This window comes from Montipora capricornis, chromosome 10 (assembly GCF_036669925.1).
Source record: "Montipora capricornis isolate CH-2021 chromosome 10, ASM3666992v2, whole genome shotgun sequence".
In the NCBI taxonomy this organism is placed as follows: domain Eukaryota; kingdom Metazoa; phylum Cnidaria; class Anthozoa; order Scleractinia; family Acroporidae; genus Montipora; species Montipora capricornis.
Window position 1 is genome coordinate 72290995 of NC_090892.1, and position 13214 is coordinate 72304208.

The 13214-nt window shown below is 40.3% G+C and overlaps 1 protein-coding gene and 1 pseudogene across 1 annotated transcript; one reads left to right on the plus strand and one right to left on the minus strand.

Moving 5' to 3' along the window:
- Positions 1–4746: 4746 nt before the first annotated feature.
- LOC138019051 (uncharacterized) lies at positions 4747–6551 on the minus strand (annotated as a pseudogene).
- A 2005-nt stretch (positions 6552–8556) lies between these two features.
- LOC138022407 (uncharacterized) lies at positions 8557–9212 on the plus strand. Its single transcript, XM_068869535.1, has 4 exons — positions 8557–8574; positions 8639–8695; positions 8827–8944; positions 9075–9212. The coding sequence occupies exons 1-4, from the start codon at positions 8568–8570 to the stop codon at positions 9199–9201; spliced, it is 309 nt and encodes a 102-aa protein (XP_068725636.1). The 5' UTR covers positions 8557–8567; the 3' UTR covers positions 9202–9212.
- The last annotated feature ends 4002 nt before the right edge of the window (positions 9213–13214 follow it).

Here is a 13214-nt window from a genome sequence, read left to right on the forward strand (position 1 = left end):
GATACGAACTCTTTACTGTGATATTGAAAGCTGCATAATAAACAACGGGTGGATGAGCGATTGTTTTAAAATTGAAAGAGGGGTGAGACAAGGCTGCCCTTTATCTCCATGTTTATTTGTTCTCTCCGTTGAAGTTCTAGCTAACGCAATTCGACGGGACCCTAGTATTAAAGGCATTTCAATCAGCCAAAATGAAATCAAATTAAGGTGGCTGGAACCAGTTTCACTACTTTTAAGGACCTTTTTATTAGAAGGGCTGTCACTACAAAACTGTATCAGGTAAAAGAAATCTTATGGGACCATACCAAACACCAATTATCACTTAACAAAATGCGCTCACTATTTTGACGTAAAAGGTTGCCATGGCAACATGAAAGCTCAGCAAAAACACCCTATATTTCGTCTTTACTTGCTTATATCGTAAAAACGAACTCGGTGACCCCCATTTTTTATTGTAAAATAGTAATTAGCAATTTGAGATAGGACTATCTGCAAAGCTAAAAAAATTCTTGGGAGCCAATTCAGGGCTACCTTAAATTTTCGAAAAATTAAGGTAGCTCTGAATTTGCTCCCAAGAATTTTTTTAAACTTTGCTGATACTTTTATCCCAAATTGCTAATTACTATTCTACAATAAAAAATGGGGGTCACCGAGTTCATTTTTGAGATATAAGCAAGTAAAGACGAATAGAGGGTATTTTTGGAGAGCTTTCATGTTGCCATGGCAACCTTTTTACGTCAAAATAGTGAGAGCATTTTGTTAAGCAATAATTGGTGTTTGATGTGGTACCATAACATTGCTGTTACGTGATACAGTATAGTAGTTATAATCCATCTAATAAGAAGGTCTCTAAAAGTGGTGAAACTGGTTCCAGCCACCTTAAGTCAATAAGCAGATAATACTACATTAATTTTAGACGGCTCACAAGACACGCTTGAAGCCTCACTTGACGTTATCGTAAAATTCAGCAAGATATTTGGCTTCAGACTTGACAAAAAAGCCCAAGCGTTATGGATAGGTTAAAAGGCGAGATTCTCAGAACTCTTGTGTCCAGAAAAAGATTTCAAATGGCAAGAGTTCAAAATTAAAACACTAGGAGTTTGGCTCTCAATAGAGCCTAAACTAACTATAATTCTGAATTTCGAAGAAAAAACCGAAAAAGTCCAGAACGTACTAAAAACTGGCAGTATCGAAGATTAAGCCTACTTGGAAAAATCACTCTATTAAAAAGCCTAGTCGCCTCCCAGCTGGTTAATGTCTTTTCTCCTTTGCAAACAAACCACCAAGCTATCAAATATTTGAACGAAGCTTTCTATCATTTCCTATGGGAAGGGAAACCCGATAAGATTAAAAGAAACGTTACAATTAACGAGTACAGGGATGGTGGGCTTAAAATGATTGATCTTTTCTCATTCAATAAATCTTTAAAAACTATCCGGATCAAAAAATATCTTGATAAAACAAACATGGGAAAATGGAAATTTTTAACAAAATATGCCACTGTTCTCAATGAATGAACCAATGGTTCTCAGCTGTGCCCTTGAAATATGCAGCTCCCATGGGCGAACAATGATGTGTTTAAGATCATCACGAGCCATTTGAACTTTCTTGGCAGGAAGATAGAGGCCCATGTCAAGTGATACGACGATCTTTCTGTTGGCTCCCACCACCTTCGCATTAGTTGAGAAACTATTATCAGCCAAACAAAGCAATTTACATATTGGCATTAGGAAATTATCACCTATCATTTTAGGAAATATTTACATTGTTAATCATGATAAGAAATACTGAATATTAAAGAGAAGGGTTTCCATGGTTACTCGTCACGTGACCCCTCATACCACAAAGACGACATGAAGAAGTGTCTAAAACATCAATAAATATCATCATAGTGAGTTTGGTGTGATTTCATTCACATGGTTTGTCGCTGCTGGGCGACGATAAAACTCTGGTTTGTTTTGTGCAACTTTATTCTCCGATTTTACATTCAGAACGTTCAACAACATCGCTTTCTCACGCACATTTTGACAAAAACTAAACTCATCATCTTTACACGTGCGGACGAGGTCCCTAGCAACGAGTTGACGTCATTGGTATCATAGCAACGCGACCGGAAATGAAAGTTCAGGAAGCAGGAGGCACATCCCCGCCCCTAGTCGAGACACAATGTTTGTCGAGACGATTTTAAGTTCTACTCTTCTGCCTCCTGTACTAAGCAAAGTTTTGTGATTGGCCTTTTATACTCTCCGAACTGAGTTCGTACTGTAACAGCTCGAACTAACCCATCCTGCCCAGGATGAGTGGACACGATTCTGCCCAACGGCCATACACCTCGCGACTGATTTGGCTCAGCAACTAGGACAACATCTCCTTCTTTGAGGTTCTGTTTCTTCTCTTTCCACTTCTTCCTTTCTGTCAGGCTAGAAAGGTACTCTTTGGTAAAACGTCTCCAGAAGAAATTAGCTAGCCCTTGGGACTGTCGCCACATCTTTGTCGAGTTAATCTCTCCGTCACTAACTTCAGCATCTTCATAACTCGGATTTGCCCTCAACAGTAAGAAATGGTTTGGGGTTAACGCTTCAATGTCCCCTGCATCATTGGACCTATGAGTAATCGGTCGACTGTTTAGTATTCCTTCTGCTTCGACTAGTGCGGTTCTCAGCACTTCTTTGGAAACAGCCCTGTCCGCAAAAATTGCCTTCAGCGTCTTCTTGGTGCACTGTACTAGCCTCTCCCATGCACCTCCAAAGTGCGGGGCACTTAGCGGCTGAAATTTCCACTCGATTTCCTTAGGAGCACAGAAGTTTTGTATCCTCTCTTCATTCAATTGTTTGATGTATTTCCGCAACTCATTATTTGCACCAACAAAGTTCGTTCCATTATCGGTGTGGATGCTCTGCGGTCGTCCACGTCGCGCAATGAACCTTTTCAATGCCATGATGAAATGATCTGTTGAAAGATCATCCACAAGTTCAAGGTGGCACTCTCTAGTACTCATGCAAGTGAACAAGTACCCATATACTTTAACTTCACTGCGTCTTTCCTTAACTAACATAGGTCCAAAAAAGTCAACTCCAGTGTTCCTGAACACCATTCCTGGCACTCTGGTAGACTACCCATTTGCTGCTCTTGAGGCTTTACTGTCTGGCAATAACAGTAGTTGCACTTGAATTTCTCGCTTCGCACTACCTGGCGACCATGGATGATCCAATACTCCTGCCAAATTTGATTATGCAGGTGCTCAGTTGGCGGGTGGTAGTAGATACGATGCATTTCTTCGACGTTCAGCGGTGCAAGTTCATGACGCGAGTCAATTATTTTGGGATGTCGTGTTCTGTAAGGTAGGCATTGTGCTCTCTGCAGCCTTCCACCGACAACCAAGAACCCATCTTTCAACCTTGGGTCAAGAGATTTAATTCTACTCTCCTTGTGGATCTCCTCACCTATCTTCAGACACTGTATCTCCTCGCTGAATGATTCAACTTGCGCCCTCTTCACGAGATGATTCTGAGCAGCTCTCAATTCGTTCGACGTAAGTGCTCCCAGTAGACGTACTTCCTTCTTAGCTCTTACATTGTTTGCAAATCGCATCACATAAGCCGTAACTCTTCTTAGTTTGGTCAGTGACGAATACTTCTTCCACCCTAACAGGACCTTGTTTTCCTGAGATGCTCCAGCCCATCTTTCCTTCTTCTTTTCTTTGATGTCATCGTTCTCGCAGGGCGCTTTGACTTTATTTTCTGGCGAAAACCCGCGCCAAGTTCCGTAGGACTTAGTCCCCGGGTGATGTCATCTGCAGGGTTAGCCTCTGTCGGCACATATCTCCAACTCACAGCGCCCGCCCCTAGTGTGGCCTCCAGACAGCTCATGATTGTGTAAATCTCAGACACCCGGTTACCGACGAATGCTTTGTAAGTGGAGCTCGTTTGGCGGATCCAATGTAGGACTGTGGTGGAGTCACTCCAGAAAGTTATCTTCTCTATCTTTGTAACCATTTCTTCTACCAGTGTTTGAATTAAGCGCACAGCAACTAAAGCTCCCATGAGCTCCAATCGGCAGATAGACTGTGACTTTAATGGAGCAACACGGCCTTTTCCCGCTATAAGACTACGCTCTACTGTGTCATCTAAAAATGCTCGTCTTAGGTAGGCACACGCGCCATAAGCATTCTGGCTAGCGTCGCAAAACACATGAAGTGCAGTCTCTCGTACAGGTTTCTGTTCTTGGATAAGAGCTCTCGGAATTCTCACTTCATCAAGCTTTTCTGCTTCCTTGCGCCATTCACGCCACTCTCGAAGATCAGCTTCTTTCAACTCGTCATCCCATCCGTACTTCATACGATTTAGATTCTGCAGGATGATTTTACTTCTGATTGAGAATGGGAGGAGAAGTCCTCGCGGATCCCAAACAGAGAATGCTTGACTCAAGATCTTCCTCTTCGTCGTACCTGGATCATCCTTCAGTCCGGTAAACTGGAGCATATCTTCTTGGGCATCCCAAATGACGCCCAAAGTTCTGTCTGTTGGTAACTTATCTTCACTCAGTTCGAGGAATCGTGGAGATCTATCCTGCTCCGGGATGGTTGCCAAGACGTCTGGGTCATTGGTCAGCCACTTGTCTAGCTCTGTCATCTGCTTTGTCATTTCAATAGCTTCCTCGCAAGAATCTGTTGACGGTAGACCATCATCCATGTAAAAGTGCTGGTAGACGGCTTTCACACCCAAAGGTAAATCTTCCCCATTCTCATCAGCATTTCGATTCATAGTGTAGTTCGCTCTGGATGGCGCAGACACTTCTCCAAACACTGTTCTCTCGAACTGGTACACGCTTGGTTCTTGTATCAGAGAGTCTCTGATACAATGCTGGCTTATCACGATCAGAAAGACGGAGCATATGGTACATTTCTTTCACATCAGCGGCCATTGCAATTCTTCCTTCGCAAAACCTGAGGAAAACTCCAAACAGAGAGGACAGAAGATCTGGTCCTGTGTAGATCTTATCGTTCAAACTTTGTCCCATGAATTTTGCTGATGCATCGTAGACTCTTCTGAGGCGATCAGGTTTTTTGGGATTAATGACCAATCTGTGTGGTAAGTACCAAGTCACTTTACTATCGCACCGGATTTCCCCTTCACCCAGTTTCTTCACATAGCCCTTCTCACCGTCATCCTGGAGTGACTTTGCATATCTCTCTCTGATCTCGGGACAGCTCTCAAACTTCTTCTCTAGGGATTGTAGCCTCCTCTTTGCCATTCCGTAATTGTTGGGCAGAGATGGTTCCTCATCTCTCCACAGTAGACCTGACACATACGCATCTTCATTCACACTCTTAAAGGTTGTCTTTTCCATCAGTGACAATGCTCGCTTGTCCTCAATCGAACGGGTTGGATCAGCTAGCTTGACCACGCCCAAGGTTTCTATCTCTGACTGAGCCATGACCAGCTGCTTCAGCTCCTCATTTTCAACTGAACTTCTTTTATACACTTTGAACCCATTGTATGGAGATGCTCCTCTTCTCTCACCAGGTAACCAATTAGTCACCGCCCATCCAAGTGGGGTCTCAACAGCATAAGGTACCCTGTCAAGTTCCGGTTGACCTGAGGGTTTCAGAATTTGTGTTGGTAGAATCAAGTCAGAGTTGTTAGTTCCAATTATGAGTTGCACTGGACCCGTGTCAGTGTCACGCAAGTCTAAGTTCTTCAGATGTTGATACTCATACTTGATTGTTGACCACCTCAACTTCTGATCCGGACCATTCAGGCTAGGAATTATCCTCACATCTCGCAAGGAGTACTTGACTTCCTCTTTTCCGACTCATGCGACATGGCATTTCTTGATGTGCTGGTAAGCAAACACCTTCTGCGCATTTACTCCTTGAATTTCGAAATCTACCTCTTTGCCTTGAAGCCCAAGTGAGAGCGCTAAGCTTTCATCTATAAGCGTTGTATTACAGCCTGAGTCACGCAATGCCATCACCTGCTGTTTTCCTGTTTCTCCAAACAAACAACTATGGGAAGTACTTCAACCAAAGCAAGACTACCAGTCTCACAACCTGTGTACGCTGATTGTTGATACTCCTCAAGAGGCCCCACAGCCTGACGTGGTGATGAGTCTCTACCTTCCAGGGAGACAGGAGCTGGGTTTCTGTCAACTTCTGGCACTTGTTCTGATTCACGTTTCGCTTTTGCCCGTTCAATAAATCTCAAGTCGACTTTATGTACAAGGGTATTATGACGCATGTCACAGTTTTCAACTTTGCATCTCTTCTTACTACGACATTTACGCAGACGATGACCGGGTAATAGACAACATAAGCATAGTTTGTGTTCCTCGACAACTTTCTCCTTCTCGCTAGTCAACATTCCCTGAAATCGTTTGCACTCTTGCAAAGTGTGATTAGAGGACTGGTGAATTGGGCACTTTGTTCCACAGCTGGCGCGTAAATATTCTCCCGTGGCTCCTGCAAACAGCCCAGGTTGGGATTTGTCAGCTGGCTTACGCCTATCAACTTTAGATGTATCTGAACGCTTCCACTCTATCTTCTCTGGCATCCACCGCTGCTTGGAATCACTAATTTTTGCCTCTTTCTCTAGCCAATTTGCAAATGAATCCTAGGTTGACAATTTCGGTTTTCCTTCAACAAACTTGGCCCATCTGCCGCAAAGGCGAGTAGGACGTTTAGAAACAGTTGCTTCAGGGACTTGCGAGCTAAGCTCGTGAAGAAAGTTATGCTCCTTGAAAATGCCTATCAATTCAGAAAGTGCGGACTAGGTTTATGTGTATTTATGCGGAGTAAAAGAGTCCCACTTGGTGTAAAGACCGATGAATGTCTTCTTTCGATAGATTGATGTTGAGAAGGAGCTGTCACGATTGCGTTTCATAAGGATATCAAGGAATGGAATTTCATCGTTTTGTTCAAACTCAATTGTGAATTTAATGTTGTCAATGTTGCATATGTCATTTAAAAAAGTCCCGTGGGAATTTTGTGAAGCAAGCAAGCCACTAGTCTAGATATCTTAATTGAACCCTAAATAATGCAAAAATATTTGGTGGCACTTGTGTAACTTGCACCGAGGTCAATTATAAGGGGTTTTAAAAATAGCTTAAATTTGTCACCATGGAAACGAGGCTACATAAGTTAATTCCTTATATCTTTCAACCATGTGCCTCCCGCTTCCTGAACTTTCATTTCCGGTCGCGTTGCTATGATACTAATGACGTCAGCTCGTTGCTAGGGACTATGTTCAAAATAGCATTTTAGCAGATGTTTGACAATTTGAATGTGAATCTCCGGAAAAACAAAGGATTTCTAAGTGATATTCCATGTATTCCTATTCCGGATTACGGTCATTCGAACGCACCCTAAATTTATCTGTAAATGACATATGCTCCCGGACTGTGATGACGCCATTTGAATACAAGTACCAGAATCCTTCGGGTTTTGCTTGTCTCATGCTAATTGGAGCTATTGTTATTTTTACCTCACTGGGAATACAAAATTTTAATAAGAAAAGAAAAACAAACTGAATTCTAGATGTAGTCAAATGACGCTATCGTGAAAGTTGCCTATTGGAAGTGATTTGCGCCCAGTGTTTACTAGTAGAAAAATCGTTTATGATGATGTAACAATATTCCATGTAGTTCCAAGGCTATGGAAAGAGCTTCACCGGGAGCTGTTTTTTGTCTCCTCAATGCAAGATCAAACCAGAAACATCCACGACTTTGTTAACGATCCTAATTTTGATATTGCTGCAATTACTGAAACCTGACTGCGTGGAAACGACTATGACGATTATTTTATTCGCGATATTTGTCCAGATGATTATGTTCTACCATACAATCCGAATTTATGCAAATGACGACAGAGTCGGTGTCCTGCTAAGAAATTACATCCAGGTTGTCAGGGAAATTCGCATTAGTGGTCGATCCTTTGAACATGTGGAACTTTCGCTAAAAATGTGGGAAGTGGAAAATAAATTCGTCCAGTGATATATCAGCTTTGAAATTCACCGATTGGGACAATTGTTGTTGCTGGACTTAGAGGGTCTCTTTAGCCGCAATCCCGTTGGCTATAGCCACCGGCAGACGGCAGCCTTTTTCCAATGGTAAAGGGTAAAGGGTAACGGGTAACGGGTTAGTATTTATGAACAACCTGACCCGTGACTTAAGAATTACCACAAGCGATATTATCTTTTTGGTTCAAAATATTGCCTATTACCCTTTGCCCTTTACCCTTCACCATTTACCCTTTACCCAAGATGTTGAATAGTCATGAAACACGGTGGTCATTTCAAACGCTGAAATGTTGGTTTATCCATACAAATTAGTGTTGGACGATCAAGTTGATCTTCCAACAATGACCAACATTTATCGTTTGGCTTGGTCTTAATGGCACAATCAAGGCACTGTGCGCTTACCCCAGAGTTGACTAATCTCTCTTTCTCTCTCACGTGCATTGTGTTGCCGTTAAGGAAAAGAAATTCAACTACTCTTCAGGCTCGGCGAGTGGGCTGGTTCCAATTGAGTAATCACGTGACTGGTAGCCATTTTAGATAGCCCCTTCCAAGATGGCGGGTAGGTGATGAATTCTAACGATGTGTTCGTCGCGTTTTATTTCTTATTCGCCTCTTCCTTTTAGATATTCACTTCCATATAGAAAACGCTGATGGTCCAGAAGAGGAGGACCAAGAGGACGGTACATATCAAAGACTTGCGTGCTGTTTAAAACACCAGAATGTTTACAAAACGGCATCGTCTTTTGCGTTTTCCAATTTAGCGGTGGATCATTAGTCATTCTAAGGGAATACTCTCCTTTGGATTTTACAGAGAGATACGAAATGGAGCAAGAGGAGTCGTCCTTGCAGGGTTACGTCACCTCAGAAGAGTCTGTTAGCCCGATTGTCCGAATGGAGCGGTTCATGCTGAGTGACATTATCGCTAATCGGTGAGTTTTCATTGGTTTCATCGTCTCCTGCGATCGCTTGCATCACATGCCTGCATACTTCTTTCTACTTTTTGCAGTGTGTGGCCTTTCCTCCATTTTTCCATCAAGAACATGAGTTTTTATTCTGCAGGCAGAGGGCCGCGAGATGTTGCCAAGATGCGCTTAGGGCGAGTAAAACGAAGGAAGAAGTTTATCACGTCTTGAGACTGATGGTCCGTCTTTCCGACGACGTAGGTGAGCATGAGTTGAGTGCATGATGACCAAATTGTTGTGCGATTTTATTTTCTTAAGCTAAAGCGATATTTGCATTTCAAGGAACTGGAAAAAACTCCAGCTTTCGAATTTCTGGTTATGAGTCTGCCTGACTTATTAAACTAGAATCGAATCCTTATGTGTTGTCCGTTTATTTGTGGTTTTATTGGCTCTTACGATTTTGATCAAAGTTCAATGAAAATATTCGTGAAGTAGATACAAAGCATTGTATTTAACAGAAAAGGTCGCTTTATGGTAAGTGGATTTTCGTCTATAAAGAATGCATGCTCTTTTCCTTTTAGATTTGAGTGGGAAAATGATTACATTTTTTGAACTCAAGGCAAAAATTGGCTGTGGTGGTTGTATACAGTGCTTTAAATGAAAATTTCAGAGTATTTTAGCCGTGGGTCCTTAATATTAATTTGTTAATTTTGGTGTCGTTCCTATATGTTTAACCTCCTTTTAAATGATTTAAACTTTTTTTGTCTTATTTGTATGATCATTGATTAAAAGGGAATCCATGAAGCGTTACTAGAAAATTCTTACATAAACTTCATGCAAATATCTGAACTCGGTAAAATGCACAGCAGTGAATTAACTAAGATGATGGAATGAGTCATTCAAACTTTTGCATTTTTGTAGTGACTTAATCCTACCACAACAATTGAAAGGGTTGTTTATTCTCTGGGTAATGTTGTTCTTAATTAGTTGCCTACACCACTGTTTTAAATTTCATGTGGGAATTCTGGTTACTGGTATATCTCTTATGATGTACATGTACTATAGAATATTTTTCCAACCATTTCTTTGGCAAAGTTGAAAACCATTTCTACAATGGAGTATTTTTTTTTTACTCATTTATTTATTTATTACAGCTCAATGACAATAAACAACATCATCATAAGGATAGTATACAAAAGACTCCTAGACCCCATCCAAAGGCAGACCACCTTTTATTAAAAAAAAAGAATAAAAATAAAAAAAATATCTATATATATAAATATATTCTACAAAATCGTGAAATAAGAAATGAATAAATAACAATCATTAAAACTAAGATTATATGCATAAATATAAAGAATTAAAATTTAGTCATATCTTGATAGCAAGAAGTCCCTTGTACCCTCTTAAAACTAATAAACAGCCATGTTTTTCAAATATTAGGCAATCACTTTGGGATACTAACATTGCTGCGATGATGTCATGTTTCTTATACTTATATTTGGTGTACCAAAAATGACATTTCTTACTGCAATAGATGGTTTTCACGTTTCGTCATGGCCACCATGTTGGTGGATGAAAACAAAAGATCTCTCACTAGCTCCTTTTCTATGTCCACCAGCAATATTATTGTACATTACATCATTATAGCCTGCATTTCTGCTTGCATTTCTGTGTCAACATTCTTCAATAATTCTGAAACATTTTAAACTCTATATCGTTGCCTTATCAGTGTGATCAGTCTTAATCTCAATCTCAAACCAAACAAAACAGAGCTGTAGAAGTATAATGTAAAGCAAGCATCGCTCATGAACTCCTAAAGAAATTGGCAAATAATAATTTTCACTCCTTTTCTCTATTTAATTTTTGCTAAGAATATCAAAATTACAAATATATTTACATGACTGTATGTAAGTAAGGCACAATGTCATTGGTATTGGCTCTTAACTTGACAGAATGAAGTACCACGGGTATGAATTTTGTCAGAATTTTTGTGATAGTGCACTTTATAAGTGCTGTGCACTACACACTATGTCACCAGGTTTGTAAGAGTGAGTGATTGTAAGACCGTGGTGGCAAATACGCCTGTAGCGCGTGCATAACTCACGAACATACATGTAAACAGGTCTGGTGGAAGTGAGCTGGAGTTTCAACAACATGAGCTCCAAAATCAGCATGAATTTGTGACGCTGGTGAATAATAAAGCAGCTGCTATTTCCAAAACGATTGAATTACCTGGTGATAAAAAACCTCGTCTAGATTTTTGACTTTGCAGAAACAATGGTCAACAACCTCAAGAGTTGGGCTATTGCGATTTTTGTGTTGAATTTGCACATTTCTTGCCAATCTTTAATTTAATTAAAACACTTGGGGAAAAAAAAAAAAGTAAACATGCAAAGTAACCTGATCACAGCACCCACTGAATTCAATGTCACTTTAGATTTTGCGATTTACTTGTGCAGCCAAAAGTACTATAGAAAAATTGAACGGAGCAAAAATATCCCAAAATGTTTTTCGCTGGTGGTTACTTTATATATTCTCGGTTCAAAATTTAACTTGTTTTCATGTCGCAATTTTGTTGTTGCTGATGGCAAAATATCTTATTCTTGTTTGACACTTCATGAAAACTTCTGTACGTTGTTTGTCCTATGTTTTGAGGTCACCCATCCAAATACTAACCCCGCCCGACAGGGCTTAACTTCAGTGAAATTTTGTGTTACAAAGCTGTTAGAGGCTCAGAGTGAAGTCTCAAACTTGGGGTGGTTAGGGAACTTGAAAATGATCAACATTTCAGCTTCAAAGCAAGTTTTCTTGATTCTGTTTATTATCTTTCAATCTTTTTGGGAGTATTTTAATAGTAGTAATCACATGTCTTCTCAGGGGGCTATTTACATAAGACATTTACCATGGCACTATAATAATATATGGTACCAAAACAATAATTATCATGCTACTGTACTGCTCAAAGATAAGTGAACCATTAAATGTGTCGACAAGGCGTTGAGAACGAAGAGTCAAGGCGTTTGCAGATAAAACCAATTTGCATTTGCAAACTAGTTTATTTTCAACGCGTTTAACACTTTGTTATTCATTTTCGCACCTTTGGATTGTGTTTTTAGTACGGGTAAACATCCGTGTATACGCCGTATCCATAGATAAGCCGCACCCCGAATTTAGAAGCGCAGATTTTGGAAAAAAATGTAATACAATAAAAGTTTGAAGTTCCAGAAACGTTCTATTGCTATAAACCAACAAGGACAAACAATCAAGGTTTCACCATAAAGTTGAAATTCCTTCGATATTGAAACAAAACGAACAAGTGCTTAGAAACAGTCGGCCATTTACGGTGAATTTTGTGGTATTTTGTCGAATTTTATGGAATTTTGTGGTATTTTATCGCATGTGGCAGAAAGATATGCGTGTAAGTGACTTACTTGTTCGAGTAAAGTGAAAATGAGCGCTTGAAAGAACTCTTGGACAGCAAGATTGTCGCCAATAAACACTCGAAGACACAAACGGCTCCTTTAGGAGCCACCGCTCATTAAAAAGTCAATGAACAACAGCAACATGCTTCAAGTTTCTTTTATGTTTCTTACTGAGATCTTAAGAAGTTGTATGAATATTAATTAGGTTTTTTAAAACTCCAAACACAGATGTATCCCTGGATAAGCCGCACCCTTTATTTATGGCTTGAATTTTGTGAAAAAAGGTGCGACTTATACATGGACGTTTACAGTATGTAAAAAGGTGACAAAAGTCAACTTCAATTTGCGAGAGAGAGATTAAACAATGCGTGATTGTTGGCTTTAGCGGAGTCTCAAAAGAAATCTTCATAAACGAGAAAAATGCGCGTTTAACCGCAGATTTAAGGTAACTGCTACCTTTTGGGGTGGTCCCGGGAAATCTTTCGTAAGCACATTATGTTCGATAAAACTTACAGCAAACCGTATATCACCGAAAAGGTGATAAAATGAATGAATCCTGAATATATGAAGCATTTTAAGTTTTTTATGGCTTCAAACTCCAAAAACCCATACATGCTTCACTTCTGCTGATTTACGCTCTTTGCATTAATCACGCAGCAACACAAACAAACTGTACGATAGCATATCAAGTGAAGCTATGATCCTCTGCAGTTATGAATCCAATTTTTGCAGTTGCGTAGAGAAGCCTGAAGAATTCAGGCTCTTACCAACTGAAGCTGTGAAGTCACTGACATTGGGAGGTGGTCATGTGAAGCTTCGCACCGGTATTGTGAGGTCCCGGGTTCAAACCCTGTTTGAAGGCCTGAATTATT

Coding starts and splice junctions, on each gene's coding strand:
- LOC138022407 (XM_068869535.1), top strand. Junction 8,696..8,826: donor AGAGGAGGACCAAGAGGACG/GTACATATCAAA, acceptor TGGATTTTACAG/AGAGATACGAAATGGAGCAA. Junction 8,945..9,074: donor AGTGACATTATCGCTAATCG/GTGAGTTTTCAT, acceptor TTTATTCTGCAG/GCAGAGGGCCGCGAGATGTT.